The sequence below is a fragment of the Amblyraja radiata genome, chromosome 27 (assembly GCF_010909765.2).
Source record: "Amblyraja radiata isolate CabotCenter1 chromosome 27, sAmbRad1.1.pri, whole genome shotgun sequence".
Classification (NCBI taxonomy): domain Eukaryota; kingdom Metazoa; phylum Chordata; class Chondrichthyes; order Rajiformes; family Rajidae; genus Amblyraja; species Amblyraja radiata.
The window spans coordinates 8,004,060-8,026,498 of NC_045982.1; the positions used below are offsets into that span (position 1 = coordinate 8,004,060).

At 46.5% G+C, this 22,439-nt stretch overlaps 1 protein-coding gene across 2 annotated transcripts in view; it reads right to left on the bottom strand.

Moving 5' to 3' along the window:
- Positions 1 to 520: 520 nt before the first annotated feature.
- Positions 521 to 22,439, bottom strand: part of LOC116988374 (protein FAM110A-like) — a 38,292-nt gene continuing 16,373 nt past the window's right edge. For both annotated transcript variants that reach the window (XM_033045032.1, XM_033045031.1), the window contains one exon: positions 521 to 2,211. In XM_033045032.1, the coding sequence (XP_032900923.1) occupies positions 835 to 1,995 (1,161 nt within the window). In that variant the 5' untranslated portion in view covers positions 1,996 to 2,211 and the 3' untranslated portion in view covers positions 521 to 834. The remainder of the gene's footprint in view (positions 2,212 to 22,439) is intronic.

Below are 22,439 nucleotides of genomic sequence, written 5' to 3' on the forward strand. Positions count from 1 at the left end.
TAAACTAAGCTATTGCAGAGACCATATTGAATGAGCGACAGGGCTGGCAGCTCTAGAGTCTGGGCCACAAAAGCTTCAGGTGGGACAGAGCTGGAGCTGAGAGGAGGAGAGAGTTGCATTTTTGACTAGGGAGAACATTACTCGTAGCAAGGAAGGCACATGCAATGCGAGCATTCATTTCGAGAGGCCTACAATACAAAAACAGCGATGTGTTGCTGAGTCTTTATAAGGCACTGGTCAGACCGGATTTGGAATATTTGTGCGCAGTTTTGGGGGAAGTTTACGAGAATGATCCCAGGAAAAATCGGGTTAACATATGAGGAGCGTTTGATGGCACTGGGCCTGATGGCTGACCTTGTCAAGTGGATAATGAGGAATTAGTGTACACTTCAAAAAAATAATTGACAATAAAACACTTTGGGGTATCCTATAAAACATTCCATGCTTGTACAGGCAAACCTTTCTAAACTGAGCTTGGGTGTACTCGTTACATTTGGGGACATTAAATGGAAAGTTTTACATCCAGTAACACTCCTCCAACATTATTTTTTAATTTTTGGAAAGGGAGTTTCATTTTTCCATGAGGTAAAACAATTCCCCATTGAACCTTGGATAATCATATTTAAAATGTTGCAGTAATCAGCCATCCTTTGTGTAGCGACTTCAAACAAGACTTGCCGACCAATGCCGAATAGTAGTCTTAAGAGTTAAATAACGAAAAATAAAACCTTTTAAATACTTGAAGATTCAACCTGCTCCTTTAATGAGCTGGTAATGCAGGGACAATAATTGTCTTTGCAAATGGAGTTGAATTTAAGGCGTCTTCTTGCATCTCTACACTGTTGACTCCCTGGGACCCTCTTTGGCCTTTTTGCAGCCATACAGCCACTTGATGACCCGAGCGTTCCTTTCTATGACAGAGATCCCAAAAGACATTTGCCAATGGATTTCTTCTTCATAAAGTCCCTCTCCATCTCGACTCCAGCGAGAAAATTCGCTGCTTTCACTCCCGTCCTTGCCGGCGCTCGGAAGCCTGGGCAAGGTGGAGTCCGAGTTAGTAGACGAGAACCTCGCCAATCCGAGGTGTTCTGCCACGTCCAGGTCCAGGCCACAGTGATTGAAGAACCGGTCCTTTTCTGACAGGGCCAGGGAGCCACGGAGAGGGAGGTCAGAGTTTGAGCGTTGCAAAGTCCCGTTGCGTAAAGCTGCTCGCCCGCTAGCTTCCGTGGCCTCACTTGGCAGTGGTTGTGTATCGGCGATGGGGAGGGGCGGCAGAGTGCAGCCAGTGCCCTCTTTGTGGGAAACAGGGTGGACAAGGTGATTCTCGGCCTGGGCCTCCCCACCGTCGGTGAGGTGACAAGTGTGTGGGTCACCTTCAGAGAAGGACCCGCCATCCTCCTTCAGGATCACCTTCGGCAATTCCAGGGAGACCGCCTGCTTGTCCCTCATCGACCCCTGGAACAGTCGCCGAATGAAGTTGTAGCCCCTGGAGGACTCGGCGCCCCCGATCTTGCAATCCCGCTTCTGTCGGTAGATGACCAGGGAGTCTGGTCTCATGGCTCTCTTGGAGATGATCCTCCTGGTAACCACAACCTCAGGGGATGGCTTGTCCAGCAAGATATTCCTGGCGTTGTTGAGCTCCTCCATGTTTGCATTCTCTTTCCTGGCGTTAAATTCCTGGCACGGGTCTCCGACATCGTGTGGCCCCTTCCAGTTCCCAGTGAAAGGCAGTGGCGACGCACAAGGCCCAATGATGGCCTCCAGCTTGGCGGCCATCGCCTGCTGACTTTTAACGTACTTGGACTTGTCCGCCTCGAGCCTCTCGACGGCGCTCAGCGCCCGACTCCTGTTATCGCTCTGCATCTGCTTGCGGAGATACTCGGGCCCTCTGTTCAACAGTCTGAGGGGTGGAGGGGAGCTGGCCGGCGTGACTGGCTTCATTTTGCACCCGTCAGGACAACACAAGGAGCCCACAGCCAAACCCAGTAGCAGCATTCAGACCAACGTTGCCATACCCTGGTCAGCAAAATCACGTCTCCTGAGGTCTTCTAACAATCCAGCTCTGTTGCGTTCAAGTTCCTCGATGAATCGTTTAGCGTGTAAAATCAGCAAGACATGCGATCAAAGGCCTTCTGAGTGCGTCCATTATGGCAGCCCACTCTCAACTGGAACACTTCACCAAAAACTTCCTTCTCGAATCCACATATCCTCCTGAAAAATAAATCAAAGCACGATGTGAATCACTTTAAAAACCTCTCGACTCGACCCTTGAAAGTACTTCGACTTTCAGCGCTGACTGATTCACTGCCGCAGTGTCAGCATTCCCGAGCTGACAGCATCAGCAGGCCCTGCTCAAAGGCAGACAATGCACACAATGAACCTGGGGTGGCACGGTGGTAGAGCTGCAGTCTCACAGCGCCCGAGACCCGGGTTCGATCCCGACTACGAGCGTTGCCTGTATGGCGTTTGTGCGTTCTCCCCGGGACCATGTGGGTTTTCGCCGGGTGCTCACACTCCAAAGATGTGCGGGTTTGTAGGTTAATTGGCTTCTGTAAATCATCCCTAGTGTGTAGGATAGAACAGGTGACCGCTGGTCAGTACGGGCTCAGGGGGCCGAAGGGCCTGTTTCCAAGTTATATCCCCAAAACTAAATCTGAAGCAGTTTAGTTTTTTTTTAGTTTTGAGATACAGCGCGGAAACAGATCATTCGGCCCAATGACCAGCAATGCTCGCACGTCGACACTGTCCTAACCCCACTGGGGACAACTTACGTTTATACCAAGCCAATTAACCTACATACCTGCACGTCTTCTGGAGTGTGGGAGGAAATCGAAAATCTCAGAGAAAACCCACGCAGTCAGGGGGACAAGGTACAAACAGCACCCGTAGTCGAGATCGAACCCGGGTCTCCGGCGCTGTAAGGCAGCAACTCTACCGCTGCGCCACCGTGTGGCCCCGATGTCTTTGACTGGGCCTCATAATCAGAACCCAGTGAATTTAGCCCAGAACAACCAATAGAAATTCAAGCCATGATCATATTGAATGACGGTGCAGGCTCGAAGGGCCGAATGGCCTACTCCAGCGCCTATTTTCTATGTTTCTATGCAAGAGGTGCATTATTTTTTGCACACCAACCACCTCTCGTTATCTGTTTAAGAAGGAACTGCAGATCCTGGAAAATCGAAGGTAGACAAAAATGCTGGAGAAACTCAGCGGGTGCAGCAGCATCGATGGAGCGAAGGAAATAGGCACGGTTTCGAGCCGAAACCCGGAAGGAAATAGGCAACGTTTCGGGCCGAAACCCGGAAGGAAATAGGCAACGTTTCGGGCCGAAACCCTTCCGGGTTTCGGCCCGAAACGTTGCCTATTTCCTTCGCTCCATAGATGCTGCTGCACCCGCTGAGTTTCTCCAGCATTTTTATCTACCTCTCATTATCTCCTGTTTATGTCGCTATCCACAACTAGAGGTTTAAGTTTATTACCGTCAGGTGAAAAGCTTTCTCGTTGCATGCTATCCAATCAAGTCAGAAACACGATACACAACAACACAACTTCTTAAGAGGTTTAGATGCAGGAAGATTGTTCCCGATGTTGGGGAAGACCAGAACAAGGGGTCACAGTTTAAGGATATAGGGGGAAATCTTTTAGGGCCGAGATGAGAAAAACATTTTTTACACAGAGAGTGGTGAATCTCTGGAATTCTCTGCCACAGAAGGTAGTTGAGGCCACAGTTCATTGGCTATATTTAAGAGGGAGTTAGATGTGGCCCTTGTGGCTAAAGGGATCAGGGGGTACGGAGAGAAGGCAGGTACAGGATACTGCGAGTTGGATGATCAGCCATGATCATATTGAATGGCGGTGCAGGCTCGAAGGGCCGAATGGCCTACTCCAGCACCTATTTTCTATGTTTCTACAATCAAACCAAACTCGGGTACAATAGGTAGAGTGAAGGGGAAGATACAATGCAGAATATAGTTGTCAGCATTGTAGCGCACCAGTTCCTGAGACAAAGTCCAATGTCCGCAATGAGGTCGAGGTGAATTGCTTGGAACCCTCACTTATAAAAAGTGCCTCACAATCAATTCTACTTTCTATTTTCAAGAGTGGTCAAACTTGGATTGTGTAACGTAGCAGTCAGAGCCCAACAAGGTCCCACTATGTAATAAAGTGCAGACAATCATATCAGCACGGGATAACAATCAGCATGGGAGCACCTCAAGGCTGCGTGCTCAGCCTCCTGCTGTACTCACTCTATACTCATGACTGCGTAGCCGGTCATAGTGCGAACTCCATCATCAAGTTCGCTGACGACACCACTGTCGTGGGACGTATCACTGATGGGGACGAGTCCGAGTATAGAAGAGAGATTGAGCAACTGTCCATATGGTGCCAGCACAATAACCTGGCCCTCAACACCAGCAAAATCAAGGAACTGATTGTGGACTTTGGAAGGAGTAGGATGGGGACCCACTGACCCGTTTATATCAACAGGTCAATGGTTGAAAGGGTCAAGAGCTTCAAATTCCTGGGCGTGCACATCTCTGAAGATCTCTCCTGGTTCGAGAACACTGATGCAATTATCAAGAAAGCTCATCAGCGCCTCTACTTCCTGAGAAGATTACGGAGAGTCGGTTTGTCAAGGAGGACTCTCTCTAACTTCTACAGGTGCACAGTAGAGAGCATGCCTACCGGTTGCATCGTGGCTTGTTTCGGCAACTTGAGTGCCATGGAGAGGAAGAGACTACAAAAAGTAGTAAGCACTGCCTAGTCCATCATCGGCTCTGACCTTCCTTCCATCGAGGGGATTTATCACAGTCGCTGCCTCAAAAAGGCTGGCAGTATCATCAAAGACCCACACCATCCTGGCCACACACTCATCTCCCTGCTACCTTCAGGAAGAAGGTACAGGAGCCTGAAGACTGCAACGACCAGATTCAGGAATAGCTACTTCCCCACAGCCATCAGCCTATTAAACCTGGCTCGGACAAACCTCTGAACATTAATAACCCATTATCTGTTATTTTGCACTTTATCAGCTTATTTATTCATGTGTTTTATAGTCAATGACTATTATGTTCTGTGTGCTGAAGCAAAGCAAGAAATTCATTGTCCTATCAGGGACACATGACAATAAACTTGAACTTGAACTTGGACAATCTGCTGCTTAAGGGACAAACTCCTCCGCCTATTGTCTAAACATTGGCCAGGGCTTTTTACGCTAGGCCTTGAGGAAGCAGGTAGGACCTCGTTGAAAAGACAGTAGTCAACGAGGCAGCACATCCTCAACATTGCACTTGGCAGCAGATGGGTTTCCACACTAGATAACCTGAATCGGACCACGATCAACTAGTAAGCGTCTCGTCCCGAAACATCACCGATTCCTTTCCTCCAGAGATGCTACTTTGCCCACTGAGCTACCCTCTCCAGCTTTTTGAGTCTCTCTGTGATCAACCTCCTTCCATTCAGAGGCAAGAACAAGACGCATTGCGCCGCGGACAACACTGAGGAAAAAACCCGGCCAGATACTACTTGGTCATCAAGGTGGTTCATATCAACACAACACAGATACAGGACCAGTTTACCACTTCAGATAAAACAACTGATAATCTGGTGCAAATCAGCAACATTTTCCAGACGGTTCAAAATGCCTCATTAATTATCTGCAATTAATTATTGTGACAAGACAAGCTGTGGCACACTTGCTCTGGGCTTATCCCAAGAGAACACCAAGCCTTGTTTGGATGTGCATCAAGTATACTTGTGTGGTTAGATCTCACGAAAGAAGCAGAGAATTGGGAATAAAACTCGATTGTAAGATAGACACAAAAAGCAGGAGTAACTCAGCGGGACAGGCAGTATCTCTGGAGAGAAAGAATGGGTGACATTTCGGGTCGAGAGCCTACTTCAGACTGGATTATTACTGATTGTATGGAAAAAAATAATTTCATTGTACCTAGGTACATCTGCGAACGTTCCATTGAAAACTTGAGACAATCTTGAAGACATTTATTATGTGGTGTTTGTGTATACGAATGGGTGCAGTACAAACGCTGTACAGAGTTTGTACGTTGCCCCTGTGACTGTGTGGGTTTTCTCCAGGTGCACCGGTTTCCTCCCACACTCCAAAGACGTGTCGGTTTGGAGGTTAATTGGTTTCTGTTTAGGTATAAAGGAGTAATGTAACGTTGATTGCAAATGATTGGAACACGTAATTGATTTGCAGTAATAATCCAACAAAGAGTAAGATCAGGTATCAATTACATTAAAAAAAGAGAAATGTTAAATCCAAAAATGTACAGGTTTGTAGGTTAATTGGCTTCAGTAAAATTGCAAATTGTCCCTAGTTTGTAGAGAGTTCTAGCGCAAGGGGTGATCATTGGACAGCACGGACTCGGTGGACTGAAGGGCCTGCTTCTGTGCTGTATGTCTAGAGATTGGGCACAATGCATACAACTCATCCACATATTCAATTCCCATCCACCTCTAAAAGGACAGGCGACATCAGTAGCGCTTCGGAAGGCAAAAGACAAAATGTCAGCGCGCGAGAAAGAAAGACGAGAAAAGAATTATGATTAAGCCAGAGGATGCCATGGAGATCAGATAAAATGAGGGTCTGGGCCAGTTAATCAAGCAGAAAGCAAGAATCCTGCAGCAGCGAGAATTGCAATTGTCGTTCATAAACAGCTGTATCCAAGTTTCTCCAAACCTCTAAAGGGAGTTTCACCTGAAGACTCATTGCTTTGGCGTTTCTAAAGCATATGCACCAGAGATTTTATAGCAAGAATTTTGAGAAACTGAAGACGTTAAAACAATTGACCAGGATGAAAGACTGATTAAGTTGTGATCGTCAAGGGAGAAAGGATTTGCCAGTGGAGGCACAGGGAACTGTTGATGCAGGAACCTTGCGTAGAACACAGTGCTGGAGTAACTCAGTGGGCCAGGCAGCATCTCTGGAGAAGATGGATGTGTGACGTTTCGGGACAGGGCCCCTCTTCAGACTGAAGGGACCCGACTTGAATCATTGCCTATCCATGTCATGCAGAATGGTCCAAATATTCCAATTACCCTGCTTCTTTACACCCTTATTAGAACTTTGGTCCCTTTTGTGTTTATGCGAAATTCTTCTGAAACTCACTACCAGATCTGTTCTTCCACCCTTTGTGCATTGCAGGTCACCGCTTTGTTCCGTGACGCTGTAATACTTTTAACTTAAGAATTTCATACGAATTGGTTGAGAAAAAACAAAAAACTATAGAGAGTATGAAGCCATACTTATTTTTAGACCTCAATCACTTCCAATCCATGTAGAACTCCCTCGTGGTGTTCTACGCGTTACATCCTTTCTGCTTTATATAGTGAATGACACCACAGCGAAGCCCAATTTCCTTACCCCACCCTCCACGTGGCAAGGACATAGATAGAAAATAGTAACAAAGGTCAGAGCCGCCTGACTTTAATTATAAGTTTGTTACTTTACTTGGAGTTATATAGCATTTCATGGCATATAAATAAGCCTTCGAGTTTTGGACTTTAACTGATAATCACCAACAAAAAGCACCCCCAGGGACCCATGCAGACAAAAACAATTTATTTTCTTGCGTTTACTTTCTACGTACATAGACAAATAAAATTCCTTTGGCAATGTATTTTATATCACCCATGTACTTGTTTTACATAAAGTAGCTTTTAAATCATAGATAATGTACGGAGCCGACTGATCAACAACATTTATTTGTGAAGACGTAACAGTTTAGAGATACAGCGCGGAAACTGGCCCTTCAGCCCATCGAGACCGTGCCGACCAGCGATCCCCAGAGGTTTCCGTTCAGGTTTCCTAAGTGGGACAGGGGCATAAGGAAGGGTTGCATCTCGAAACATCGCCCATCACAGTAGGGATAATTTACAAATTTTACCGAAGTCAATTAACAATACGATAGAACTTTATTTATCCCAGGAGGGAAATTGATCTGCCAACAGTCATAAAACACAAGATATATGAAACATGAAATTAAAGTGACCAGAGGAAAGGATTATGGATGTGCTAAGATTTTGGGGGGGGGGTACAGTCTACCACATGACAAAGGGGGTACAATAAGTGCGCCACAGGGAAAAAGGATCTCCTGTTGCGTTCTGTTCCGCATCTTGGGGGAACCAATCTGTTGCTGAAGGTGCTCCTCGGGTTGACCAGTGTGTGTGGAATGTGGGACAAGCCAGTGCTTCCAGGGAAAACCCATGCAGTCACGGAGAGAACGTACCAACTCCGTACAGACAGCATCCGTTGTCAGGATCCAACCCGGGTCTCTGGCGCTGTGGGGCTGCAACTCTACCCCTCTGCCACCCCAAGAATTAATAGGTCTAACTAGTTGATGATTTATAGCTGGGGGTAACTTGGATGGAAGTCGGGGAACCAAATTAGTTAAAAGCCTATCCTGCACTCACACCAAGCAGTAGAGTTGCTGCCTTACACCAGAGACCCGGGTTCAATCCTGACTGCGGGTGCTGTCTGTACAGAGTTTGTACGCACTACCACGTGGGTTTTCACACGGGTGCTCCGGTTTCCTCTCGCATTCCAAAGATGTGCAGGTTTGTAGGTTAATTGGCTTCTGTAAAATGTCCCTAGTGTGTAGGATAGACACTAGTGATGGGTGATCGTGCGTCGGCACGGACTCTGTGGGCCGAAGGGCCTGCTCCCACACTATCTCTAAACCAAGATCAATTAAACCATGGTTTTTTTTGGTTGATAAGACAGCAGGCTGCTTAATATCGCAGCCAGTGTAAGTAATCGTACCTTCTGTATTGCTCAACAGGATAATTAGCACAAACTAGTGAACATTTGCTGGTTAGTTCAGGCAAAGATATGGAGAAGACTAGCCAGTTTCACCAGAGATGCAGGGAAAGTGAATTATATCTGCGGGGAATGATTAAACATATTGTGACTCTTTCCTTCTGAAGATTGGCGTGGTGCATTGATGAAAAGTCTACAAAATCATTAAAGGACTTCATAGGGTAGATGAAGGGTCACGACCTGAAACGTCACCCATTCCCCCTCTCCAGAGATGACGCTGCCTGTCCCGCTGAGTTACTCCAGCGTTTTGTGTCTCTCTTCGGTTTAAACCAGCATCTGCAGTTCCTTCCTAGATTTGGAGATGTAACCACTTGTAAACCACACCAGAACCAGAGGCTTCAAACGTATGATGGGCAACAATAAACTCCAACAAGGAATTCAGGAGAAACCAGTGTATGTGGACGATGGTTTGCTAAAGAGAGTAGTTGAGTGCTCAATCGATGAAGGGATAAATGGTAAAAAAAAAGCGCTGGAGGGAGAAAGGAACAGAGGCCCTTGTTAATAGGATTAGATGAACGGTCTTGTGCAGACTGTAAACACTGGTTTAGATTGAAACGCAAAGTGCTGGAGCAACTCGGCAGGTCGGGCAGCGTCTGTGATGGGCGATGTTTCGAGATGGAACCCTTCCTTATAATAATAATAATAATAATAATAATAATAATAATAATGGATGGGATTTATATAGCGCCTTTCTAATACTCAAGGCACTTTACATCGCATTATTCATTCACTCCTCAGTCACACTCGGTGGTGGTAAGCTACTTCTGTAGCCACAGCTGCCCTGGGGCAGACTGACGGAAGCGTGGCTGCCAATCTGCGCCTACGGCCCCTCCGACCACCACCAATCACTCACACACATTCACACACATTCACACACAGGCAAAGGTGGGTGAAGTGTCTTGCCCAAGGACACAACGACAGTATACACTCCAAGCGGGATTCGAACCGGCTACCTTCCGGTCGCCAGCCGAACACTTAGCCCATTGTGCCATCTGTCGTCCCTGCGCCATCTGTCGTCCCAGGTTGCAGGTGGTTGCCGGAGGTTGCAGGTAGTGGAAGCAGGTAGGGAGACTGACAAAAACCTCCGGGAACCGCACGGAAACCTTGGGTGGGGCGCAAAGTCTCCAGAGGTTTCCTAAGTGGGACAGGGGCATTAATCTGAAACATGCAGCGCATTGTATTTTGCTGAAGGTTCCAGCGTCTGCAGTTCCTTGTGTCTACACCGGTCTAGACAGATCGAATAGCCAGCTGTTTAAGAAGGGACTTCAGATGTTGGAAAATCAAAGGTAGACTGGAGAAACTCAGCAGGTGCAGCAGCATCTATGGAGCGAAGGAAATAGGCAACATTTCGGGCCGAAACCCTTCCGGGTTTCGGCCCGAAACGTTGCCTATTTCCTTCCCGGTTTCGGCCCAAAACTTTGCACATTTCCTTCGCTCCATAGATGCTGCCACACCCGCTGAGTTTCTCCAGCGCTTTTGTCTACCTTCAAATAGCCTGCTGTTGTGTGGTTCATTGCATTACAATGAGATGATGGGGGAAAAAAACTGAAGGGCTTTCAATTGAGAGTCACAGAATTGTAGGAAAGTTACAGCAGGGCAGGACATTGTTTGGCCAATATTAGGCAATATTCATACCACTGGGCTGTAAACTGCCCGAGAGAAATATGAGATGCTGTTCCTCCAATTTGCATTTAGCCTTATTCCGACAATGGAGGAGACCTGGGAAGGAGAATTAAAGTGGGAATGGGAAGGAAAATTAAAGTGCTTAACAACCGGTAGATCAGGTAGGTCCTGGCGGACTGAGCAAAGGTGACAATGTGTATTGCAGAATAAGATTGCGGGGTCAAGGTGACTCTGCTCAAGCAGGTTTGGGTGCTTTGACATCATTCCAGCATCTTGATGATCACCGGAATTGTAGCACACAATAGGTTAGTGGTTCCCTCATGCTCAAGCACTTAATGCAATAGATTTACAGTCATGAAACGAGAGTAATTCAGAGATCAGTAGCCTGGCAACTAGAACCTGCTACAAAGTCAATCTCAACTCAAGTGCACTTTGCATCGGAGGAAACACAGTAAGAGCACTGTAAATGACAACACTCTGGCTGAATCACTACTCTCAAAGCACCCAGGCGAGGCTCCTCATTTTCGGGGGGTTTCAAGAGTCCTCTCGTGAATTTGTGCGTATAAAGGTGGTGTCGGACCACCAGGAGTTACTGGGAAATCTGTGGTGGGCCTTTAGTAGCCCATTCTAAGCATGTTTTGTCAGCGGTATAAACTTCATGTACCTCAACGTGTTATAAACAAAGACCTTTAGATTGCAATTGTACAGGGTCTTGGTGAGACCTCACCTGGAGTATTGCGTACAGTTTTGGTCTCCTAATCTGAGGAAAGACATTCTTGCCATAGAGGGAGTACAGAGAAGGTTCACCAGACTGATTCCTGGGATGTCAGGACTTTCATATGAAGAAAGACTGGATAGACTCGGCTTGTGCACGCTAGAATTCAGAAGATTGAGGGGGGATCTTATAGAAACTTACAAAAGGGGTTGGACAGGCTAGATGCAGGAAGATTATTCCCGATGTTGGGGAAGTCCAGAACAAGGGGTCACAGTTTAAGGATAAGAGGGAAATCTTTTAGGACCGAGATGAGAAAATCATTTTTTACACAGAGAGTGGCGAATCTGTGGAATTCTCTGCCACAGAAGGTAGTTGAGGCCAGTTCATTGGCTACATTTAAGAGGGAGTTAGATGTGGCCCTTGTGGCTAAAGGGATCAGGGGGTATGGAGAGAAGGCAGGGATGGGATACTGAGTTGGATGATCAGCCATGATCATATCGAATGGTGGTGCAGGCTCGAAGGGCCGAATGGCCTACTCCTGCACCTATTTTCTATGTTTCTATGTTTCTATGACACCTCTAAAATGATTGCATCATTTGAAGTGATCTGTAGAAATAAATAGTGTTCAAAAGGGAACTGCAGATGCTGGAATATCGAAGGTACACAAAATTGCTGGGGAAACTCAGCGGGTGCAGCAGCATCTATGGAGCGAAGGAAATAGGCGACGTTTCGGGCCGAAACCGGCCCGAAACGTCGCCTATTTCCTTCGCTCCATAGATGCTGCTGCACCCGCTGAGTTTCCCCAGCAATTTTGTGTACCTGTAGAAATAAATAACTGCACTCTTTGGTTTACATAAAAGGACACACGAGGGCACAAACGTGCTGGAGCAACTTAGGTGGCCAGGCAGCATCTCTGGAGAGCATAGATTGGTGACAGGTCTGTCTGAAGAACGGTCCCGACCTGAAATATCACCTATCCCTGTTCTCCAGAGATGCTGCCTGACCCGCTGAGATACTCACTCCCACACTGTGTCCTTATTGGAAGTGATCTGGTTGACAATAATCACAACAATCCCCCTCCTTTCCTGAAGGTATTCACAAACTGTCCACCATTTCACATTGACTTGGTTGCCCCTTACCAGAATTAGATAGATCTTCTATATTAGGTAGACCTCTTCAGCAGTCAGATCAGGTCTGCTAAAAGGCACCACACCAATATACTTCTCTTCACAAACGATCCACATATATGACTCTCCCAGCAGCAGCACAGCAGTAGAGTTGCTGCCTTCCAGCGCCGGGGACCCAGGTTCGATCCTGACTACGGGTGCAGCCTGTATGGAGTTTGTACATTCTCCCTGTGACCACGTGGGTTTTCCCCCAGGTGCCCGGGTTTCCTCCCACACTGTAAAGACACACAGGATTGTAGGTAAATTGACTTCGGCAAACGATTGTAAATTGTCCCTAGTGCGTAGGAGAGTGCTAGCACAACAGAAATTGCTGGTCGGCGCGGGCTCAGTGGGCCGAAGGGCCTGTTTCCGCTTTGTATCTCTAAACTAAACCAGTGGATGGAAATCCATAAGTCACAGAATCGTCAGTTCCCGAAACCAAGCTCTTGAAGATCATTTAAGTCTCTTTATCGTCACGAAGGCCGAGATCACAAAGCAGCATTGTAGCAGGGGTCCCCTTTGCTGTGTGTACTCACTGTCCTTTACAGCTTCAAGGCACTTCAATAAAGCACAGATGAAAAAAAGCACACACAATGGATAGTACCGTTATATTAATAGACACAGAACCATCTTCTCCAGCGAAGAATCTGGGTTGAAATCCTGGTCAATCCATCCTATTTATTTTGCAGCCTGCATCCCAATTGACATGGAGTCTCTTTCACACAGTATGCACTGTTATCACCAATCCACCCTGTCCCTTGTACCACAAATTAATTTAAAAACCCTTGACCTTCCTTCAAATTCCTCTGTTGGTCTACAATGTCCTCGGGCCCTTTAACAGCACCCATCCTCCGACCTCCCACCCTCGCCTCCCATAGCAACGGGTTTTAAAAAGCTTAATCTAGTGTCAGCTTCAGCTCCCAGTCCTCTTAGGCTCTGGAATATCCCCCCCAACATTCTCCACTTCCTGTTCCTTCCTTAAGGATCATACGGCCATAAGGAATAAAAGTAGAATTTGGCCATTCGGCCCATCAAGTCTATTCCGCTGTGCAATCATGGCTGATCTATCTCTCCCTCCTAACCCCATTCTCCTGCCTTCTCCCCATAACCTCTGGCGCCTGTTCTAATCAAGAATGCTGCACTAGCAGCTTGGCCAAAGTCCTAACATATATTTTTTAATTTTGATTTCAAAAATAAACTTTATCCATAAAAAAATATAAACAAAACTAAAAGCCACGCCAAAACTCTCAACACATACAGGGGCTGCACAGCGGTAAGGTTGCTGCCTTACAGGACACAGGGAGAACATACCGCCAGCTCCCGTAGTCAGGATCAAACCCGGGTCTCTGACGCTGCAAGGCAGCAAGTCGACCCGCTGCACCACCGTGCCCCATGTTGAGACGCAGGTCTGGATCTTTGCATGCCACGCAGAAAGAATTAAATAAGCTCCTCTCTAGTACATGCGATTTCCACGCCACGAAGATAGGATTGCTGTTGGCGTCAACAAGGGCAATCAGCATTAATCAGGCCTGACCCTTTGACCCGACTCCCATTGGCTGTAGACGACAGACATGTAAAGATTTCCAAGCACTTTTTCAATGGCCTTTCGCTCAAGTTGCCAAATGGCCAGGGGATAATTGGACTCACTGACCCTCTCAGCTAAAGGACGAGAGAAAAGCAAGACTCACTGACCCCAGCTGTCATTGCTCTTTTATAGCCCCCAATAAAGACCCTTTGAAACCGCACCTCAATGAGGTCTCTTAGCTGTTTCAAATCCTGATTTACTACGGACCCTTAGCTCGGTAGTTTTTCTTTTATTCCTTGAAGCCCACTTTATGAGGAGAGAAAACAGTCTTGCTTGGCCAGTCCTCTGGAGGAAAGGTGGTCAGCAGTGGTAATTTTACATCTATGATTTAGGCTGATGAGCTGTGAGAACATGGGGTGGAAATGTCATAAACAATTAAAACAGACAGGGCCAAAACTTGGAGAATCTCTTCGGTATTTTGGGGTCCTTAGTTAATTACCTTTGCCCTTCAACTAATAAACCACTACATGGGCGGCACAGCGGTGGAGTTCCAACGCCAGAGACCCGGGTTCGATCCTGACAAAAGGCACAGAGTTTGTACCTTCTCCCTGTGATCAGCGTAACTTTTCTCCAAGATCTTCAGTTTCCTCCCACACTCCAAAGATGTATAGGTTTGTAGGTTAATTGCCCTGGTACGAATGTAAATTGTCGCTAGTGTGTGCGTGTAGGATAAGTGTTAATGTGCGAGGATCACTGGTTGGTTGGCCGAAGGGCTTGTTTCCAGTTACAGGTATGGTTGCTGCCCTTTGGGTCCCAACAGGGGTGAAGTGGCAGACCTCCCTATATCTAACCATTAAAATAGCTGTACTTTGGCAAAACATTAAATGGAGGACTCATCTTGCATCTCAAACTCAAAGTGGTCTTCCAACCCTTGACCAGCAAAGAGTGAAGTGGCATGCAGAAGTGGGTAGAAGGTTAAGCTGGTGTGGACCATCAGTCAGGCCATAACTGAGGTATTCAATCATTTTCTCCCTTTGGAAATAATTTGATGGTCCTAGATGGCACGGAGCAGAAACCATTTACCAAAATAGATGTAAAATTTGTCTCTTAGCTTAAAAATTGGGCTAATCTTCTTGGGAGCCTGCAAGATTGAGGGGAAATTGGATTGAGGGGTGGATGGGTCACGACTGGTTAAATAATGCAGATCCAGATTTTCCCCGTTAATGGGTTTTTGTCCCAGGAACATAGACACAAATGTTTAAATTTTGGCAAAAATATACAAAATCTAGTCAATTATTTTTCTATTTTAAGTTTTTCGTGTTATAGATACAGCGTGGAAACAGGTCCTTCGCCCACCGAATCCACGCCGACCATCAATCACCCGTTTACACTAGTGCTATCCCACTTTCTCATCCACTCCTTGCACGCTAGGGGGCAATTTTTACCGAGGACAATTAACCTACAAGTCCACACATCTTTAGGATGCGGGAGGAAACTGGGGAAAGTGGAGAAAACCCACGCGGTCACAGAGAGAACGTGCAAACTCCACACAGACAGCACCCAGGATCAGGATCGAACTCTGGTCCCTGGTGCTGCGAGGCAGAGGCTCTGCCAGTTGCGCCACTGTGCCATCGTAAAAGGGTAATTCTGATCTGGGGCGTCCAGCCTGTTGGGCGGTTGAAAGAAAATGAACGAGGAGACGGGATCAGTATTTGAGAGAAGATACTATCAGTCATATGTAGCAATTCAGGAAGGTGGAATTGCCTGGGCCTGCCCGATCTCCCAGTTACCAAACACTTTAATTCCCCATCCCATTCCCATACTGACCTTTCTGTCCTGGGCCTCCTCCACAGTCAGAGTGAGTCCAAACACAAATTGGAGGAACAGCACCTCATATTCCGCTTGGGCAGCTTACAATTCAACAGTATGACTTTTGATTTCTCTAACTTCAAGTAGCTCTTGCATTCCCTCTCTCTCTCTCCATCCCTGCCCCACCCAAGTTGTACTAACTTCAAAGTCGTCTTGTTGAGTCTCATTGGCTGTAACTTGCTCTCACCTAGCTCACTGCTAACAATGGCCTGTATTCTTTATTATTGCTAACTTTTTGCATGTTTTTCATTCATTTGTTCTATATATCATTGTCCATATCTCTCGTTTCCCTTTCCCATGAATCTCAGTCTGAAGAGGGGTCTCACCCAAAAGATCAGCTATTCCTTTTCTCCAGAGGTGCTGCCTGACCTGTTGAGTTGCCCCAGCTTTCTGTGTCTATCTTAGGTGGATTACACTATCTTTTCAAGGGCATTTAGACAAATGGGCAATAAATGATGTCTTTGCCATTAGGGACCGCAACCAGAAAAATGAACATAGACACAAAAAGCTGGAGTAACTCAGCGGGACAGGCAGCATCTCTGGAGAGAAGGAATGGGTGATGCTTCGGCTTGAGACCCTTCTTCAGACTGGTTAGGGATAATTGAAACGAGAGATATAGACAGTGATGTGGAGAGATAAAGAACAATGAATGAAAGATTAGCAAAAAATTAACGATGGTAAAGAATATAGATAAAGAAAAAAGTAGGGTGAAAATGAGAAGCTGGTGCGACTTGGGTGGGGGAGGGATAGAGAGAGAGGGAATGCCGGGGCTGCCTGAAGTGAGAGAAATCAATATTTATCAAGAGAATAATTGATGTATGATCAAGAAAAATATGAGATGGTGTTCCTCCAATTTGCCTTTAGCCCCACTCCGACAATGGAGGAGACAGAGGACAGAAAGGTCTGTGCAGAAAGATGTTCAAGAAGGAACTGCAGATGCTGGAGAATCGAACGTAGACAAAATTGCTGGAGAAACTCAGCGGGTGCGGCAGCATCTATGGAGCAAAGGAAATAGGCAACGTTTTGGGCCGAAACCTTCATGTTTAATGTTTAATGTATCATTCTTAACTGTCCTGTTGTCACTTGCAGGCGGAGCACCATGGCAAATTCCTTGTGTGTGAGAATACTTGGCCTATACACTTATTTATTCATTCATTCATTCAATGAGGTAGATAGTCGCTCAGGGCTGTTCTCTAGTGGTGGTAGGATGGTTCAATTGCCTGATAACAGTTGGGAAGAAACTGCGCCTGAATCTGGAGGTGTGCGTTTTCACACTTCTGTACTTCGCCTGATGGGAGAAGGGTTGGCTGGGGGCGAGACTCATCCTTGATTATGCTGCTGGCCTTGCCGAGGCAGCGCGAGGTGTAAATGGAGTCAATGGAAGGGGGAAGGTACACAAAAATGCTGGAGAAACTCAGCGGGTGCAGCAGCATCTAAGGAGTGAAGGAAATAGGTGACGTTTCGGGCCGAAACCCTTCTTCAGACGCCTTCAGAAGGGGGGTCGGGTCGGGTTGTGCGATGGCCAGGGTTGCGTCTACAATTCTGCACATCAAAGCAGTGAAAGAGAAAATTCATAAATACATCTTGGAGCAGCCGGACCAAAATAAAAGATGTGTCACGCCTGCAAATTGTCCCCCGAACTGTCCTGGCCAAACTGACATGCTATTATGCCAGCACTTAATGAAAGGGCAAAAAGTCTCCGGTACATCTTGGTGGCTGCTACTGGCTTTACTTTGCAGTTTAAAATTCAGCTTTGATAGAACCAGGAAAGACTTGCATGCATGCATGCATATATATATATATACACACAATGAATGGCGGACTTCTATAAATCCTTCATTTTCTTAGTCTACTCTCATCCGAAGTCCTTGCCAATATTTCACTAACTAAAATAAATGTACATATTCAAGTGATATTTTCCCCCCCAAGTTATTTTTTATTAAAATCAACTCTACAGGTTTTTTTCCCCTTAATTCTCTCTCCCACCAATCTCCTGGAATTTAGTATTTAATCTCCAGGGCAAATTTGAACAGTGGTCATTTGGGGGCAGAGATCAAAGGGATAAAAAGAGAATTGTCAGGGTGATGGAAAGTAATATATGAACTCAGCAGATCAGGCAACATCTGTGTATGGGAATGGACAGGTGGTGTTTTGGACCGGGACCCTTCTTCAGACTAGGACTCCTACCTGAAATATCATCTGCCCATTTCCCTCCACAGATGCTACCTGACCCATCAAGTCCATCCAGCAGCTTGTGTTTTTCCTCAAGACTCAAGCAACTGCAGTTCTTCCCCTCATCCCCACTTAGTGTCATTCAGCATGGAAACAGGCCCTTGACCACACCAACCAATATGCCCCATCTACACTAATCCCACCTGCCTGTGTTTGGCCCATATCCCTCTAAACCTATCCTAGCCATGTACCCAAGATAGACACAAAAAAAAGCTGGAATAACTCAGCGTAACTAACTGGAATTACTAACACAGGAGTAACCCATTCCTTCTCCTATCTTCGGTTTAAACCAGCATAGAGTAATACAACATGGAAACAGGCCCTTCGGCCCAACTTGCCCACACCGGCCAACATGTCCCAGCTACACTAATCCCACCTGCCTAGGCTTGGTCCGCATCCCTCCAAACTTGTCCTATCCATGTATCTGCAGTATCCATGTACCTGTCTAAATGTTTCCTAAACGTTGCTCTAGTCCCCTCCTCAACCACCTCCAGGTCGCTTCAAACTCCCACCAGCTTTTGTGTGAAAAAGTTCCACTCAGGTTCCTATTAAATCTACATTAAACGCGTCATCCAGAATTAGAGTTTTGTTTACTTCCAAAAACTACAGTCAAGTTAAGAGTATGTTGTCTGCACTGGCAACGGAACAATGAAATTCTTACTTGCTGCAACTATAACGGCTCATTAATGCAGACAGTAATGTCGTAACAAGTCTAGAATTTTAGTTCCAAGGCCTTTTGAAAATCTCTGCAATTTACAATGGCCTTAAGACAAGCTGTTGTAACAAAGCAGTTAAATGCAAAACTACTTCCTCTTTAATGAGCCACTTAAAGCAACAGGCACACATTAGGCAACCTCTCCCACCCTCCTGTTCTCGGCTTGTGAGGTTTTGTTCATTATCACTGGGTGACACGGAGGCGCAGCGGTAGAGTTGCTGCCTCACAGCGCCAGAGACCCGTGTTCTATCCTGACTACAAGTGCTGTCTGTACGGAGTCTGCATATTCTCCCTGTGACCGTGTGGGTTTTCCCCGGGTGCTCCGGTTTCCTCCCACACTCCAAAGACGCGCTGGTTTGTAGGCTAATTGGCTTCTGCAAATTGTTCCCTTGTGTGCAAGATAGAATTAGTGCTGGTGTGATTGCTAGTCAGCATGTACTCAGCGGGCTGAAGGGCCTGTTTCCACTGTAATTCTAAAGGAAAAAAATCAGTAGGCATCTGTGACTGTCTAACACTATGGTGGGAAACTGAATTTAAGATTCTAAAGATAATCATCCCCGATGGCTTACACGCTGTGGATATTGAGACTGGTTTCTGTGGGAATAACATTCCAAAAAAAGCCAAGATTGGTTCTTGACATCTCCATTCTCACTGAGATCACCTGGATTTGAAGATTAAAAAAATAATAATAATAATAACATTGGTGTTTCTCCTTGCGTAGATGGCCTGCAGATCCAGGAGAGGAATCCCAACTTGTTTCCTGCATCCTCCAGGCATTTAATGCTAAACAACATTTTAAAATTCATTATTCTCTCTTTCAGGAGAGACTTCAAGCTGGGCTAGGAAAGTAACGTCAACAGCCTATGACTGTCGGCAACAGAGTCGACCGTCCCCTCCAGACTACTCTTGTCATATGCACAGGCCCCCACTCTGTTTCCGTGACGATGTGCAGGACTATGATAAAGCTCTGACACATTGGTTTGGGATTAAGAGTGACTTTCATCCCTTCCTGTGCATTAAGGCGGTGAATAGGCCAGTGTTGGAGGAGGGAACTATGCTACAGACATATCTCCCATTCATATGCAGGGATCTTCTATATATGATTTATAGAAGAGAAATCATCTTCTATAAGCTGAAGAAGATGCCAATGATTTAGACCCAAAGTTTTCAGTAACGTCCCAAATTCTCCATCTCCTTGTTGTGTGGACATGGGCCAGGGATTCCCAAAGATAATTGGCTTTTCCGAGGAGGCATGAGAACATCCTTGCATTTTTCCTTGTTCATCAGGGAACCTCTTGCCATGGCATTTTTAAATTTATTTTTTAATTTTATTTTTTTTAATACAGCGCGGAAACAGGCCCTTCTGGCCAACGGGGCTGAGCCGACCAGCGATCCCCGCACACTAGCACTAACTACCCTACACACTTGGGACAGTTTTTACCACCTTTACTTGTTTCCTGCATCCTCCAGGCATTTAATGCTAAACAACGTTAAAATTCATTATTCTCTCTTTCTTAACTTACAAAACTGCGTGACTTTGGAGCATGGGAGGAAACCAGAGCTCCCGGAGTAAACCCACGTGGGTCACGGGGTGAATGTACAAACTCCATATTGGCAGCACCCGTGGTCAGGATAAAACCCGGATTTCCTACACCATGAGGCAGCAACTCTACCGCTGCAACAACGAACCGCTCACAGAGTTGCTTTGAATAGTTTCAGGCGTCAGCAAGCGATGTGGCCCGTTCAATGGAGCTGGTAGTTAGCCTCTCAAACCGTGGGATATTGGCCTGGAGAGGACATTGATCTTGGCTTACATTTCCTGCCGCTGGAGGGTTTTGTAGAGACAGCATTGGTTGTCTAAATCCAAATCTTTTTTAGTATCAAAGATTGGTAATCTAGAATTTCATATGTGATAGGAGCAGAATTAGGCCATTCGGCCCATCAAGTCCACCGCCATTCAATCACGGCTGATCTATCTTTCCCTCTCAATCCCATTCTCCTGCCTTCTCCCCATAGCCCATGACACCCGAACTAATCAAGAATCTGTCAATCTCCACCTTAAAATTATCCACTGACTTGGCCTCCACAGCTGTCTGTGGCAATGAATTCCACAGAGTCACCACTCACTGACTAATGACTCAGAAGCATAAACAATATATTCAGTGCTGACCCTGGTGCTACCATATGATTCTCTAGTCATGTTTGCAGAGGTTGTACAGTAGCAAGCCGCTTCTGTTGCTACAGTTCCAAGATGCTGCTCAGGAATGCAATGCAGCAAACCATACCCCTTGGCCCACCGAGCCTGCACCAACCAGCAATCCCCGCACATTAACACTATCCTACACACACTCGAGATAATTTACACTTACACCAAGCCAATTAACCTACAAACCTGCACGTCTTTGGAGTGTGGGAGGAGACCGAAGATCTCGGAGAAAACCCACGCAGGTCACGGGGAGAACGTACAAACCCCGTACAGACAGCACCCGTAGCCGGGATTGAACCCGGGTCGCAAGCACTACGAGGCAGCAACTCTACCGCTGCGCCAACGTGTCGCCCCATTTGTCACAGAGCCCAAGACATTTAGCTGGGGTTCTAAAGCTTGTTCAGAGAGCAAGAGGCGAGCAGAGGAAGGTGGAGGCGAGAGGTTTGACAGGATGAATTCCCAAGGACAACTCTTGGGGAGAAGAAAGCACAGCTGCCGGTGGCAAACTGAAGAAAATCAGGAATGTGCAAGAGACTCGAAATAGAAAACAAAACGGCAGAGATGTGAGAAAGGTTGAGCCGGAGGCTGCTCGGCAACTTAATACACAGCCCAAGGTCCGACAGAAAAAAAAACAGCAGAAGGTTCCAAGTTGAATCCTGGCTGTGGGTGGCGAGGGATTCCCCAAGCTGGGGCTGTGATAAAGAGGATAGGCACAAAAAGCTGGAGTAACTCAGCGGTTCAGGCAGCATGTCTCAAGAGAAGGAATGGGTGACGTTTTGAGTCGAGACCCTTCTTCAGACAAATTTAATTGTTCACGAAAGGAAGAAAATCTTGAGAGATTTAAAGTATTTTTTTAATGATCAACTTAAATGCTTGACAGTAATCTCCATTTTATTGGTCAAGATTTGAGAGTTTGGTCCTTATTGGATGTCTTTTCTCCCCCTCCCCCCCCCATCCTCCATTTTCAATCCGAAGAAGAGTCGCAACCCAAAACGTCACCCATCCTTTTTTCTCCAGAGATGCTGCCTGACCCGCTAAGTTTCCCTGGCACTTTGTGTCTGTCTATGTCCTGTATTTTTTAGTTTAGTTTAGAGATACAGCGTGGAAATAGGCGCTTTGGCCCACCGAGTTCGCACCAACCAGCTATCCCTGCACACTAAAACTATCCTACACACACTAGGGACAATTTACACTTATTCCAAGCCAATGAATCTACACACCTGTACGTCTTTGGAGTGTGGGAGGAAACCGAAGATCTCGGAGAAAATACAAGCAGGTCACGGGGAGAACGTACAAACTCCGTGCAGAAAAAACCCGCAGTCAGGATAGGACCTGCGGGACTCTGGCGCTGGCAGCAACTCTACCGCTGCGCCACCGTGCCGCCCTGTGCGTTCTATGAAAAGCCTTTGACGTTTGTGTGTTAAGGCCTGTACATAAACATTGTGTGGGTGCAGCAGCATCTATGGAGCGAAGGAAATAGGCAACGTTTCGGGCCGAAACCCTTCAGGGTTTCGGCCCGAAACGTTACCTATTTCCTTCCTGA